Source organism: Anser brachyrhynchus, assembly GCF_964034855.1.
Source record: "Anser brachyrhynchus genome assembly, chromosome: 1".
Classification (NCBI taxonomy): Eukaryota; Metazoa; Chordata; class Aves; order Anseriformes; family Anatidae; genus Anser; species Anser brachyrhynchus.
Genome location: NC_137694.1, coordinates 170860515 through 170877117, shown reverse-complemented (window position 1 = coordinate 170877117; position 16603 = coordinate 170860515). Strand labels below are relative to the sequence as shown.

Here is a 16603-nt window from a genome sequence, read left to right as displayed (position 1 = left end):
AAATAGAAATGTAAACTTATTGTGCAAAGAAGCAGTCAGTGAGTATATGAAAGTTAAATTAATAAATTGTCTCATACTTCCTGTTATAACTGTTATTGTTACTGTCCCACATGCTTATTTCATTTTTGAGAAATAAAAGGACAGAACTACATGATAACATTTTTCTTCCTTACCATCTGAGTAATATTTATAAACTAACTTATTTTAAAGTCAATTTTGTCTAGAACAGCTAAAAAATAGTAATAATAAAACCAAATGAGAAAAAAAACAATAAAATCTTCTCAAGCCAATAGACAGGCATATGGAATTCTAAAGAGAATAGGTTAAACCTGAAACAAGAAAGTTCACACAGTATCACAGTATCACAGTATCACAGATTTCTAGGTTGGAAGAGACCTCAAGATCATCGAGTCCAACCTCCGACCTAACACTAAGTACTCCACTAAACCATATCGCTAAGCTCTACATCTAAACGTCTTTTAAAGACCTCCAGGGATGGTGACTCCACCACCTCCCTGTGCAGCCCGTTCCAATGCTTAATAACCCTTTTGGTAAAGAAGTACTTCCTAACATCCAACCTAAAACTCCCCTGTCGCAACTTTCACCCATTCCCCCTCGTCCTGTCACCAGGCACGTGGGAGAACAGACCAACCCCCACCTCGCTACAGCCTCCTTTAAGGTAACTGTAGAGAGCAATAAGGTCGCCCCTGAGCCTCCTCTTCTCCAGGCTGAACAAGCCCAGCTCCCTCAGCCGCTCCTCGTAAGACTTGTTCTCCAGACCCCTCACCAGCTTGGTCGCCCTTCTCTGGACTCGCTCGAGCACGTCCATGTCCTTCTTGTAGCGAGGGGCCCAAAACTGAACACAGTGCTCGAGGTGCGGCCTCAATACTCAAGGTGCGGCCTCTAATGATCCTTCCGCAGGTTCCTTTCTGTCTATTGTCAAATACTGTTTTATTACATTTCAATTTTATATAACAGATATCTCAGTTACAATTTGTAAGTGATATTGATAATCTACACCATCTACATGATGTACTGGGTCAGGCTGGGATGTTAACTTTCCCTGCAGCAGCCCATACAGTGCTGTGCTCTGCACTCGTAGCTAAAACAGCAACGGTATCACACCAGTGTTGTGTCTGCTGCTGAGCAGTGCTGGCACAGCATCAGGACTCTCTCTAACCCCCCTAGGGGTGGGCAAAGATATGAGAAAAGAAACATCACCAGGGCAGCTGATCTAAACCAACCAAAGGGATATTCCATACCATATGATGTCACACTCAGCAATAAAAGGTGGAAAAAGGAGGAAGAGGGGAGGGGTGGGCTCTCGTTGTGAAAACGTCTGTCCTCCTCCCGAGCACCGGCTACGTGCGTTGAGGCCCTGCTTCAAGGACGTGGTCAAGCATTGCTCATTTGTGGGAAGTAGAGAGTAATTTCTTTCCTCTGCACTTCCACATAGCCTTTACTTGTTTTGTTTAGTTTTCCCTTTCCCCCTCCCTTTTCCCCTTTCCCTCTTTTTTTTCCCCTTTAGTTAAATTGTTAATTGTTTAGTTAAATTGTTTAGTTAAATTGTTTAATTAATAATAATCTTTCTTTAATAATTATTTCTTTTTTCCTTTAATTAAATCATCCTTATCTCAACCTGTGAGTTGTTCTTTCCTTTACTTCTTCCCCTCCTCATCTAAGGAGGGGGAGTGAGAGAGCGGTTGTGGCGTTCAGCTGCCTAGTCCGGTAAAACCACCACACATGATTGATGCCCTGTTTGCCCTCGGGACCATGCCTTTTGACACATTCTATTCCATTTTGTTTCTTCTTTTAATTCTTTCACTGTCTCTCAGACATTTAAGTGCAAATACAGTCAATTGATCCTTATTATTGATCCTTTGATCAATATTTGATATTGATCCTATTGATCCTGAAACATGATTTTGCAACCATTGCATCTCTTAAGTTGACACAATGTTTTTAGGATTGTTACACAAATCTGACATTGTCATTTCCACTATGTATTCACCAAGCACACAATGTCTGTAATAGTTTTTTTTTTCTTTTTTCCAGAGACTTCAAGTAATATACATACCACAGCTGCTAGACTTGATAACAAAATATGTTGTCTAATACAGTTTACCTGTGTCAGTTTGTGTCCTTGTGTTAATTTTAAAGGTATCTGTTATTACAGCCAGTACTTTGAACTCTGTGCTGTTTTGAACCAGTAGAGGAATGAAAAAAAAGAGCGAGAGAAGACAGAAATATTAATCTAAGCGATTATCAAAATTTGGGAATGGGGAAAAGAGGTAAAATGTCACAGTGATGAAGATAAGAGCTGATAAAGATCCATTATGATACAAATACAATGCAGAGTTCAGTGCTTTTCTCCCGAAGAAAAAACACATATTCAGACATAGCATATATATTTGAATGTATCATAAATAATCCACTATGATCTTCTACTGGTATGCTTAATGATTATATTTATTCACTATAACTCCAAAAGAAAAAGTGGTAAAAAGCTTTCAGGAGAAAGAAAAGTTTAGTTTTAGCTCCTTTGAACTATCAGAAGAAATGTCAGAAACATAGACCTTAGGTTTGATGAAAGTACAGAGGTAGATATGTGAAGTCATTAGAATAAATGACTGCTTAAACATTTAGAATTTTTTTAGGTCTATTTGTCATCCTCCTCTTTTATTCTAGAACTTCTTTGTACAAAGATGATACAACATAGCATCATTATTAATTCAAATTCATTCCTCATTCCTCCATATAGTTCAGTTTGGTTGTGTCCTTGTATGTGATCTTCAACCTCTGTTTTGGTGGCAGGCTGTCATGTCTTGCTGACTCAAGTTATTCTTGTATGGCTTCCTTTGTCATTATGATATCTACCTATTCGCTGCAAAGTTGTCACCATCTTAATCTAATTCTGTTTATTTTTATTTTTTTAATTATTATATATATATTCTATTTTAACATTATGTTTTGTTTTTGTTTTTGTTTTTTCCTTTAAACCATTCAATTTGAGAAAAGAATCAATTGCTTAAACACTGATGTCACGTGCCAATTTCAGATATTTCAGGCCATCCAATTCATCCGTAAGGGGCTGGTGCAAACCTATGAAAACATTGAACCCTTCAGACCACATGGTGAAAGCCAGGCAGCATGATCCAAGGAATCTCGGAGACTAGGTAGCTGAATGCTGCTCATTAATTTCTTTCTAAGACCTTTCAACCCAAAGGGGCCCAAAACTGAACACAGTACTCGAGGTGCGGCCTCACCAGAGCCGAGTAAAGGGGGGACAATCACTTCCCTAGCCCTGCTGGCCAGACTGTTTCTTATACAAGCCAGGATGCTGTTGGCCTTCTTGGCCACCTGAGCACACTGCTGGCTCATATTCAGCCGACTATCAACCAATACTCCCAGGTCCTTCTCTGCCAGGCAGCTTTCCAACCACTCATTTCCCAGCGTGGAGCGCTGCTTGGGGTTGTTGTGCCCCAAGTGCAGGACCCGGCACCTGGCCTTCTTGAACTTCATACAGTTGGCCTCAGCCCATTGGTCCAGCCTACCCAGATCCTCCTGCAGAACCTTCCTATCCTCGAGCAGATCAACACGTGCATCTAACTTGGTGTCGTCTGCAAACTTACTGAGGGTGCACTTGATCCCCTCATCCAGGTCATTGATAAAGATATTGAAGAGGACTGGCCCTAATACTGAGCCCTCAAACTGAACTCAAACTGAACAGGACAGTGGAACATTTCTGGATGCCATGTGCCAACATCTGTATTATTAAACAACATACACAGTCCTGGAAGAGCTCTGGTGCAGCTTTGGCTCATTCTTGAGCATGGTTCAGAAATCAGCATGAGCCAGGGAACAATGAGCAACATAGATATATAGTGGTCCTGGTAGTCACAGTAGGTAGCTTACAAACTGATTTTCACCTTTTCCTTTAATATTTTAGGTTAGAGAAAGTGGATTCCTGTATTTAATATAAAAACAAAATACAATTTGATGCTATTTGGTCTCCCTCCATTCTATCTTCCTGGCTAGAAGTGTGACAATACTGAAATTTAGTTGATAACTGCTGGTGGAGTCTACATTTTGCTAAACAGTTAATCTTGAAGAAGACACACTCTTGGTCAGCAGTTCTCCATGCTCCAGACTATGGGCTCAACTGAGTTATCAAACACAAGTAAATGAATGAGATGGCTCTTAGACTCCAACCTTCTCTCCACAGGGACTTTCCATATACTGTGTCATCGGCACCAGCTCCCTCAGATGGCTTAGGGCATCTCAGTTACTGTCAGACACAGGTGCCTAGGTAACTTACACTATAGACCTTCACTGATTATGGTAACGTTACACACATGGCAAAATTGAAACCAAAATTTAACTGAAGAACCAACTTCAAATTTTCAAAAATAATGTTCACAATTCAAGGCCAATTTATGCTTGTGCAAAATCTTTAAATAGTATACAGTTATATGAATTTAAGATTTTTAATGTCTTTTATATACAAATAAAAACAGAAGAGTTCCTTGTGGAGACCAAAGAAAAACCTTTGAAAGTATTAATGCCATTCTCAGTATCAGGAAATATTCTTTCTTTAAAAAAAAAAAATGTTATCAACTAAATTTGTTTTCACAAGCGTCTGTTACTGAGTAATGCAATAAACAGTCTTAGACCTGGATATTGTGCTTTCTCTTTCTTTCAACTTTTGCCTTTATACCAACTTTCTTTCTCTGCCTTTTTTTTTTTAGCTCTCCTTCCAGCTTAACTTCTTATGTTCTTTTCTGAGTTCTCAATTTCTATCTCAAAATTTTAATGATGCCGTTATTTTCATAAACTTCACCTCTCTGTAGTAGCACTCAAAATATATTGAAAAAGTGGGCCTCTCTCCTTAGAGAACTAAAAAGGAGAACATACATTGCCATTTGCTGAAAAACATTTATTAAACTTATCAGGACGATAGCAAGTAAATGTTATGCTACATTAGAGCTGACTATCCATAAAGGGTTCAGTTTATTTTAGTATTTATGATGAAAAAAATAAATTTTGAGTGGAAAAATACAAACGTTTTTCACGTTCCATTCAAATACTTGCAGAAAGCTTTGAGTAGTCATACTAAAGCATTTATTTATTTGACATATATCCCCTACCCCTTCTGTGCCATGCGGACTCTTACTGCCACAGTAGGAGTCCCTCCTGCACCTTATCTTGAACATCTAGGAGAGCTAAGATGCCTACATTTGTTTGATATTAAGTCAAATCACCAGAGCAACTCAGATTTCTCATGATAAGCTCAGCTATAACTGAAAATTTTAAAAAACAACAACCAAAAAAAAAAAAAGGCACTTGATTTCTTGGTCTATTTCCATTCAAAATCTGGTGTGTTTTTTTTAACTGCACTATTTAACCAAGTGCAGTGAAAGTTAGAACTGCAAGTTGAAGATGTAAGTCATTTTTGTAGTTGTTTTTTTTTTCATTTTTTGTTTTCATTGATTTTTCTGTTTATATTGCAATTCATTCTCTGTTATATGGGAGCTTTTTAACTGAATACGAATTGGTAGATTCTAAACTTGTAACACTTATTTTCTGCTAACATTGACACCCTGTATTGTTCTAAGCAGTCAAATTTTAACTAATGGTTTAAACCAGAGCCTGAATTTAGAGCTGCCTGTAACATTTAGGCAATGCTGACTGAGGGCTTTATTGAACTCTCCAATGCAAATCTTAAAGGCCTATCAATCATTTACCTTGACTTTATCTGTTTTCTTTACAGTATTTTTTTGAAGTTTATTCAGCAGCTGTATTGTACTGAAACTACAGTATTGAAATGCCATGCAATTCGAGTGAGTTACATTTACTCAAAACATCTAAATTATTTGTGGCAATCTACATTTTTATTTTCCTTTTGATGAATGAGATTATTGCTTAATTAAAAAATTTCTTCTACTTTTGATTGCTTTGACTATGTCACCGTAGTTCTGCACAGCATCTACTCCCTTTTTTTGTGTGTGTTCGTATGTGTTTCAGATGACATTTACTAGATGCAATCTAGTTGCAACTGCAACTAGACATCTAGATGCAATTGCATTTGACTGATTGCAACCTGGATACAGGTAGAAAGTATCGTTTAGAGTGTTTTTATTTGTTTGTTTGTTTTGTAACAGCAATGCCCAAGTTTCTTTCATTACAAGCACTTTGAAGTTACGTTTCTTGTCTTGAAGAAGCTATAATCTAAATATGAAATAAAGAAAATGAAAAAAAAAAACACTATGCATCTCCAGTGTGTGAATGGAGAAACTAAAAACTCTATGTTAATAACATTATTAAAAGAAGAGAGACTGTTAATAGTGTGGCAGCATAACAGAAGAAAGGAGAACTTATTACTAAGCATTTTTTCTCTTTAGGGTATATTACATTTTTATGTTTTATTATTATCTCTACATGTTAAATCAATGCAGAAATAAAATTGGATTTTACTTCTTTTTTAACTTTATTTAAAAGTCATTTACTTTACCCCTCTGGAATGGCTGTTACAGGTCTTCCTACTTTCTCAGTATCCCTTCTTAATGCCTTCTCATCATTACAGTACAGGAGCCAACAAAAAGCTTCTGCACATACTAACTTTAAAGTTGTTTGAGTCACCAAAAACTGAAAAGCTCTTATAATAAGACTAAGAGTTTGGTGTGGTACCTCCAAGTGGGAAACTATTGCTCCATGATAATGTTTTATGATCTACCTTTTAGTGTAACATTCTACCCTTATTTATGAGGAATAAAAATGTAAAAAAGAACAAAAATGAAATAAATAGCAGTGCCAAAAATTACCTCGGCAGCATTCAGGCCATGGCCAGAGCTTGCCTGATATTCTTCCTATGAAAGTTATTGGAAGATAGGAAAAAAAGAATAATTACTATGAGGAATTAAACTAGAAATGACATAGAGGTTACAAACTGTGGAGGTGTCTAGAGAGATCCACAAGAACTGATAGCAGAATAACTATTTTTTTGTCTTTCACTTCTTTTGATGCAATATTCTGGCATTTCTTTAACTGAATTTTAACTTTTATAGAAATAGAACTATTGAGACTACATTATTACATAAAAAAAAAAAAACTCTGCTTTTTTTTTTTACACTGCCATTTTGATGTTTCCTAAATTGGAGGAAAATGAAGAAAAATATCACTTTCATACTTTTTATTGAAAAGTAGAGAAAGTTTTGCCCTGGTTTCAAAAACTGATTCTTATTGCACTATATTGTAGCATACTAAATCTATTGCATTTTCTTAAATTAATCTTAAAATTAATTTTAATTGCATTTTTTTAAATTAATCTTTAAAAAGGGGAGAAAATAAGCAAAAATCATAATTTTAGGCAATAATCTTGAGTATTTTGTTTTTATTAATTTCTATTAGCATTCAGTATGAATGATGGTTTGTAATATGCTTTAATTTGCCCCAAATAAAGTAGTTTTAGGAGGATTTTTGTTGATAAGGGTTGATTTTATCTTGGATAAGATTTTATAAATTTTGTACAGGAAATGTTCTACTTAACATGTAGTACTGAATTTATAAACTCCACATATACCAATCATCCATTGCTCTACAAACAGTCTTATTATATGTTCTTAGGAATACAATATAAATATTATCTATCCTACTTTCCATAAAACATTAATTAGAGGGGGCACTCTGCTGGATATGCTTCTGAATACCCTTGGAAAAAAAATAATAGACAGGACCTGTCAATGTTTAGTCTGTTCGTTTTTTTACATAGTCTGCTTTCAGGTCCTTATGTCTAGTAGCAGGATGTGTAGGGTATGAAGTATCACTCTCGACAGAGGAAGATGTACTCAGGGAGCAGTTAAGTGAATTAGATGAGTCCATAGGACCAGAGAGGATATATTCAAAGAGGAGTGGCTGAGAGAGCTCAACGATGTCACTGAGAGGATGTTCTCTTTTCTTTGACAGATAATGGCAATTGTGGGATGTTTCTCAAGACTGAGAAAAAGATTATTTCCATGTCTCTGTCCTCAGGAAGAAAGATGTGGGTAACTATAGTCGGATTTTCCTGAACCAAAAAGATCATGGAGCAAATCTGAATAGAATCTACATGCTGGATCACTAAAGACAATGAGGATAATCAGAAACTGGAAGAGGATGTCAAAAGAGGAACCTTCACAGATGCCACTATTTAATGACCCTCAACAGGCTAATCTAACTTTGGACTTGGACCTGCTTTGAACAGAGGATGTTGAATCAGACTCTAGTAGTTCTCTTCCAAATAAAATTATATTCTGGGACTGTTAACAGCCAAGGTAAAAATAAGTAGAAAGCCTTCTTCTGTGCTTGTTCAGCTACACCTGTCTAAAACAAAATAGAGCAAACACTATAAAATAAACAGAAAATTCAGAACACCCTTCTCTTCATTTTTACTTGTTGGACAACATTTCATTTTATTCAGAACATAAGGTTTTCAGTTCTTCATAATTCAACAGTTCTTTGGCCAATTCTTTGATATCTGTTTTTTTGACTGCAGACTACAGAGAAGTAGAAAATCAAATAGAAAGTTGTCTGAAGGTTTATTAGAAAATCTAAATCAGATTTTGGTTATTATTTCATGGTCAATCCTCTCGTTATTAAGGTATTTGCCTAGCTCCAGAAGGATTTAGATATGCTGTAGAATTGAAATGACAAATGTGAAATTAAATTTACTACTGACAGGGAGGAATACAAACATGAACAGCTGTCTTAAAAATATTGGGATGAATGAGCTAAACTAATTAAAAGAAAAACTTGCAGTTTACTCTGTCTCTTTCTCTACAAACTATGCAGTTTACCAAAATAAAGTAGGCAAAAAAATATACTGGTAAAAACATAGTTGAGTATTTTAAATAAACTATATTTAACAGGGAAAACTACCCATAATATTCCTGTGTATCTAGTAGGTATTTTTTTCCATCCAGTTTAAGAATGTAGATTCAGGCACTGCATTTGCTTTATTTTTTTTTTATCTCATCTGTGTTGGAAAATATGAAAAGCAAAAATAGACCAAGTAACTGTCGAGGAAGAACAACCAATTTCTCTTGTTTTCTACAAAATTCCATTAATTCAATAATATATAGGGATGTAAAACTGGACACAGATTAGAAGGCCTTCGGTCATTACCCCTCTATTTCTTTTTTCTTGATGGAAAGCACCTTAAGGCAAATCCTGCAGCTCTGGAACACTGTAAATGTAGATGGACAGCAAGACTGAAATTTAATATTATTCTCTTTGTACTTGTTATACCCATAAGGGAAAAATCCTGGTGTTTCAGATAAAAGCAACATCAGATGACAACTACCAGGGGTGCATAAGGTGTCAGATGCATTTTAATAGTGGTAAAAAGCCTGGAACACAGGAGCAGAGTCAGTTACCAGCTCAGTGGGTAGAAATTACTGGGGATTTTGCTGGCATCTGGGAATCTGAGTATATCAAGCCAAGACAGAAACAGTAAAAATGGAATCTCTTAACACTATAGAATAGAAACAAAATCTTAAGAATGAAAAGAGCAGAAAGAAGAGAAGAAAGATTTCTATGTTTATTACAGCTACTAATCTGAAACTACACGGACTCTGCTTCAGCTGTGCTGCAAACTACCTAGATCTGTTATTGCTTGTTAAGTGGTGTTATTTTCTCATTCATTTTAATTACTGGGGCTATTTAAATACTTTAATGAAGGTTTCTCTTTGCTTTTACTTATTAGTATTTGAACAATACTTTTGACTTCTCAGCCCTGCATATTCCACTTTTTTTTTTCTCATTATGAAATTTGGTATATATAATATGCAAACTTTCTGTAAAACTTTGTGTCCATCTTCAATGTCCATCTTTGCAATGTTCAAGTTGACAAGGTGACCTTACTGTATTCCTCTACACCAAAAAGTTAATGTATGAATTCAAAAATATATTGGCTGTGTTTAGGATTTCCTGAAGGGGCAACCATAGTCCTGTTCTGGATTTACTGCCTCAGCAGAGAAACCAGAGCACAGGCAAGGAACAGTTCACCTGTAGGCTGCAGCCTTCAAGAGAGTTTTATTGCAAAAGTATTTGATTTCTTACCTTAAAACTCTAAAGCATGCTGTGTATTTTAATCTAAATTTTAGGAGTCCATTTTCATTAGTCTGTATGAAGTCAAAGACTACAGCCAAAATGAAAACCTCAGCAAATAATAGCCAAATAAACAAATAAGTAAAATAACCAAATAACCAAATAAATAAAGCAAATAATTTTAACCTCCAATTACAATCCAGAATCAAGCAGTTTCATATATACTGGCGGTTTTAATACCAGATCATAGAACCATAGAATGGCTCAGGTTGGAAGGGACCTCAAAGATCATCTAGTGCCAACCCCCTGCCATAGGCAGGGACACCACCCACTACATCAGGTTGCCCAGGGCATCATCTAACCTGGTACTGAACACCTCCAGGGATGGGGTAGATCATCTTAGAATTTTTAAAATGATTATATATTATTTTTATACTTATCATTGCAAGTAATTAAGACGTTTTAAAGTTCATTCAAATAAACAATTAATATGAACGTGGTGTTCAGTATTATTTCACTATACATGTCTGAGAGACCCTGTATGACGGGCTTATTGGTGTGTCATGATCTCAAGCTGAAAAGTGTTCAGTGTATCTGTACAGCATCTAATTTCAGAAATTTCCATTCTCACAGATGAACACCATCAGAGCAGGAAGAGTTTGGCACACCCATAATAGAAAGTTTGCTAGTTGAGGGCTACTTGAACTACTGAAATCTGTGCAAAAGACCTTCTGTCCTGGTTTCATCTAGGACTGAGTTAATTTTCTTCCTAGTAGCTGGTAGGGTGCTCTGTTTTGGATTAGGATGAGAAGAGCGCTGATAACATGCTGATGTTTTAATTGTTCCAAAGCAGTGCTTACACCAAGCCAAGGACTTTTCAGCTTCTCGCTCTGTCCTGCCAGCGAGCAGGCTAGGGGTGCAGCAGGAGCTGGGAGGGGACAGACCCAGGACAGCTGACCCAAACTGGCCAAAGGGGTATTCCATACCATCTGACGTCATGCTAAACAATATATAGGGGTGGCTAGCCGGGGTGGGGGGCCGGCTGCTCAGGGATAGGCTGGGCATCGGTCAGCAGGTGGTGAGCAATTGCATTGTGCATCACTTGTTTCGTAGACATTAGTAGTAGTAGTACCTTATTATTATTATTATTATTATTATTGTTATTGTTATTGTTATTGTTATTGTTATTGTTATTGTTATTGTTATTGATATTGTTATTGATATTGTTATTGTTATTATTATTTTCCTGTCTTAATAAACTGTCTTTATCTCAACTCACCGGCTTCACTTTCCCGTTTCTCTCCCCCATCCCAGAGAGGGAGGGGGGAGGGTGAGCGAACGGCTGTGTGGTGTTTAGCTGCCTACCGGGTTAAACCGGGTTAAACCACAAGACCTTCAAATGCCCAACCTTCAAATATCACCTTCTGCAGTCACTTATTTTTGTGTTGTATAAAAAAAAGAGGGAAGCATACATAAGGGGCCACAGAAAATCCTGTTCTAAGAAATAAGCAGATCCAGAATATTTATTGTCAGTTTCAATATCCTGTGTTTACATCCTACCTGTGTGCAGGTATCTTCCGATTCCCAGCAATCAGAATAACGTCACAGAGCTGCTGTTGCTTCAGGTAGCTCTCCATCTTTCTGAAGGTTTGCTCAGCATGGTGAACAGCCTGGTAGAACTCCTCAGAACTACTCGAATCCATGTCACAGTGACGTGACAGGGGATGGCTGGCTGCTGACAGTCTGAAAAGCACAAAAGAAACTCTGTGTTGATAAGATGTGACCAAAATGTCTAGGTGTTGTCTAGACTTCATTGCAAACTTCTAGAAGATATGAGCAATCACTGCATCCTTCCCAATTCTCATCATCAGAAATACAAGATGGAAAATTTTTACTGCACTGTAAGGGACGAGTTGTAAGTTTTCACAGTGAAAGAGGGCTTTTCGTTTGTTTGCTTGTTTGTTTTTTAGCACAGACATGGAAATAATGTATTTCTTTCTTCTTTGATAAAGATACTAAAAATACAAATATGAACAACAAACAGATGTTCAGTATATTCATGTTAAGGTTAACACAACAGCTGCATCTTCATTATCAGAATATGACTGGGCTCTTTACATATGTTTAGCATTTTAGAGCAAAAATATTTTAAAGAGTTATTTATTTTTCTGTTTCATCATTAATATGCATCCACAAGATAAAGGAATAATGGAAAAAACATGGAAATTTTACCAGTCGGGAAAGAAAATTAAAACTCCAATTGATTTTACATGTGATGAATTGGGAATATTTCCATAATGATAAAATGCAAACCAACTTTTTAGCTAAAAGGCTTATTAATGCAACTTTAGCCAGCAAAGACAATGATATCTACAATTCCAAAAACTGAAAAAAAAAATAGAAATGGGAGAAAAATGGAAATATATTTTCACTTTGTAGTCATATTTACTTAGTTCAAATTTACTCAGTTCAGCAATTCTGGTTCAGAACTTTAATGAAAATAAGAAAATTTGCTAGCAAGCACTAGCCCTTGAGGAAACTATGTACTTCAAAATAATTCCTGACACAGACAAGTGCCTTCTTTTACAAATACATAATGAGATTTTTCCAAATGAAAGCCACAGGATTTTATGTATCTTGTGGTGAGAGAGTGTAAGTAATTTTGATAACTTACAGTAATAACATAGCAGTTTCATTATATAAACTTTGAGTTCATTGGGAACAGTATTAATAGACCTATTAGATAATGCTGTCTGCAATCCTGGTGCTGGAAACATTTGAAAAATGCATACGGATAATTAAAAAATCAGCTGTTATGATAATATGAAATACAGTTATTTAGAAAAAAAAAACTTTAATATTTTTACTGACTCTTGATGGACTATAATATGGTTTAGAAAAACAGTATTTACTTTTGACATATATCAGTGATTTATTTTTGAATTATTTTTTGTACAAAGGTGTTCTGCATAATGTCCTACAGTTATTGTATGAGGGTCTACATGGGAAAAGAGGAAAGGCTAGGTCATCTTTCTGTCACAGTAATTGCTACATTTCACAACCTTCCTTTAAAGTAGTTAGAAGCCTGAAAAATTGGAGGTGGCCTGCAGATAATTTTACACAGAACCAACTCAGTTACCATTGTATCTCACCCCCTGATCTGTGTCATATACAGGTATTAGTGTAAGTTACCTTTTAAAATTATTACCCACATTAATGTCACTTGCATAGAATTAAATTGGACCCTGAGAAATCATCATCTGTTTCAAATTAATCAATATTGCTATTTATATGCTGGTAAGGTTACCATATATGTGACCCTGAACCACTGGGTGGGTGGTTTACCCTGGGTATAAACCAAGAGTCTATAAGAAATTGAACTGGCAAAACTTTATTAGCCATAATTTATCAACAGAAGCAGTTATGAATTGGTGATTTAGAAAAGAATATTTCCTTAATTCTGTTATATTCACCATGTTATATGTTCAAGTAGTTTATGCAAGATACCTCTTATGAGCTCCCCCTAAAGAATACAATAAATGTATTATTTCCATACGTGACATAATCTGCTTATATGTGTTCCTGTCCTATCTGGACTGCCAATCATGTTGAACAGAAATTCAAATTTATTTTCATATCTTTGGATGATCAACAAATATTTTCACATAAAAATGTAAAGATGGAGCTCATTAGTATGGGAAGTTGGAAGAGATTTCAACTTATTCTTTCAATTATTTTCCCTCAGCTTTGTCGTGGCTGTATGCATACTTCTTCAGTTTTATTGCTGAAGAATTAGAATGACAAGTAATTTACAAGAAAGAAATCAGTGCCTAATAAATGAGGTCGGTAGGGTTAAACAGACACATTTCTACTCTTCCTCCAAGGAATTTAGACATGACAACAGCAACAATTCTGAGAAAGGAAAACAACAGGAATGAGCAGGTCTGAATGGATTCATATTGTTTGTTAAATCAGAATTTGGTCTAAGTCAGCTTACAGTTGAACAGATAAGGTATTAATCCTGCCTCTTGGCTATTCTAAACATGCTACGCTTTTCAGGTCAGAAAAACTTCTGTTTTTATGCTAGTTCTATATAGTTAGATTGGGCTGAAACGAGATTTGTCATTTTGTCTTTGAATCACTAGACAGCGTTTGACACAAATTTTGTCCTCTTGCCTGCTTGCCATTTATAAACAACACTTTCTACCCTCAAATTCATCAGTATATCTGCCACTTAACAAGTCATTAAATGGCTACCCAAAAACAAGCTCTGAAGGCCCAGAACATTTTAAATTACTATCCCAAAAACTAGCACATAATAAGCTTAGTAGAAGACAATAAGTTAATCTTTTGTTTTCTAAGAAAGCCCAGATAAAAAGTCTGCTACTGATCCTTTTTGAGAAACTCTTTTTCACTACAAATGCTCTGTCTGCAATATCAATCCTTTAAATTCAATCAGCAGCTTGTTAATATAGGAACTAAAGAGCTTCAAAGAGCAAAGACCACTAATTTTGTACCAGTTCATGAAAAGCATTTATATGACCAATTAGTGATATGAAAACAACATTTCCTGTTTGCCTATATTGTTTTTGTTGAGGTGCAGGCAATCTAAACTACATATTCAATGAGACGCTTGTTGATTGCATTCTGCAGGAACCCCAGCACAAATTCACCTGAAGAGTCTGAATTTTTCAAAACACTTTCTAGTACTTTCATACCTCAGAATGGATGGAAAGCTTATTCTGTAATCATTGAACATAAAAGACTCCAGATAGGCTTTTCCCGTAATTTTCTTAGTTGGTAAGTACAAAACCTGAACTTACTGTGGGAATGTCAAACATTCATTACAAAATTTCAAACAGAAAAAGTGTTCAGTCTAAAACACTTTTTATGTTTAAACAATTCGGTTAACAGTAAAGAAATAAGAAAACCAAACCTTCCACAAATTTATGACCATGCTACTGAAGGGATACTACACGTTGAGAAAAATAAAAGGGCTACAATAATTATCAACACTGCAAATGACCAATAATCTCAAATGTTTCCTTATGAAATGGGAAACCAGAATGAATACCAAGTAAAACAGAAAGGGAAAAAAATTACCCCAGCAACTTTATACAGACTAATTTTCAGAGTTCAGGATGACATGCAGTCCTCAAAAAAGAAATGGTTTAAGAAGAACCCAAAACTGTTGATGAGGAAATTCAGTCTTAGAGCCTAATGGATCTTAAAAGGGAGAAAACAGAAATCAAAGTTTAACTCTGAGGATCTACAGCATCTGACTACACAGTGTTCCTCTTTTCTGAGAAAAAAACATTTTGATTTGAACAAGAGTGCTATTCTCTAATCAACTTTTACCTCCTCCTTACTTTGAAAGAACAGGTAAAACAGCTGTAAAATCCCAGTATAATAGTGTGTACTGATTTTTCCCTCAATTTAACATCTCTTCATCCCACTGTAAGGAAAAAGGAAAATGCATCCTAGCCAAAGGTCTCCTAGAGACTGGTCATATTGACCAAGTTCACCTTTAAGACCTCTGGTCGTTTTGTCCAAGTTTAGATTTATTCAAGTGGAGCAGAAATAAAACATCAGAAGATATCAACATATCTAAGATACCAGTTAGTATCCTACTGTTATTACGTAGATATCTAGTCTGCTCTCCCCTGCATCTTGTACAGTTGTTTACTCATAAAAAATAACATACTACTCAGCCTTGGTTATTGGTCATTGACTTTACACATAAATAGGCTATGACAGAAATAATACCAAAATGAAAACCCTTCACTTACAATAATGCTGAAAGGGAATTAAAGAGAAAATACCAGGAAAAACGGACTTCAGAGGTACAGGTAGCTTTAACTACCTGTATCTTTCTTCTCAGGAAACTGAAAAGTAGTAAACACTAGTAAAACTCCACTCCTGCGTTGCAAAGGTCTGAATAAAGCAATAGTAAACATCAGTAGTTAAAACTGTATTCTGAATAGGTATTAAAAGGAAAAACACCAACTGCAACAAATTTTGAAATAAGAGAATTCATATGACTTTAAACTGTGTTTCTCTTTGAAAACAGAGGCTTAGATTTAGAAATGGTTTTCATTCTTGAGGTGCAGAAAAGAGTAGAACTTAAACACCATACAGAGTACTTTACAGAACACTTGGGTATTTCGCTCACTTAATTGGAATTTATTTCTCATGCCTTCTATTGAAAGCCTTGCCTCAAGTAAAGAATTCTTTACTCAGAAAATGTCATATGATTTCATTGTTACTGGAATACAAAATCCTGCTTTATTTTACTTTTTTTTTTTTCCTTTTCATTTATGTAGGATTGATCATGCAAAGTTATCCCAGAACAGTTCAATGTTAATGAGTATATATAATACGGTAAATAAATAATAAAACAACAATAACAACAACCAAACCAACCAAACAAACAAAAAACTATGGCTTTGCTACTTAACATTTGCAAAAGTATAAAAAGAAATAATAAATGTTATTATAAACTTATAATAAGTAAAAACAC

General features: G+C 35.5%; 1 protein-coding gene across 2 annotated transcripts in view; it reads right to left on the bottom strand.

The window, feature by feature from the left end:
• Positions 1–16603, bottom strand: part of KLHL1 (kelch like family member 1) — a gene marked incomplete at its 5' end in the record, with an annotated part of 257350 nt that overhangs the window by 168636 nt on the left and 72111 nt on the right. For both annotated transcript variants that reach the window (XM_080561214.1, XM_080561215.1), the window contains one exon: positions 11644–11826. In XM_080561214.1, the coding sequence (XP_080417340.1) occupies positions 11644–11826 (183 nt within the window). The remainder of the gene's footprint in view (positions 1–11643; positions 11827–16603) is intronic.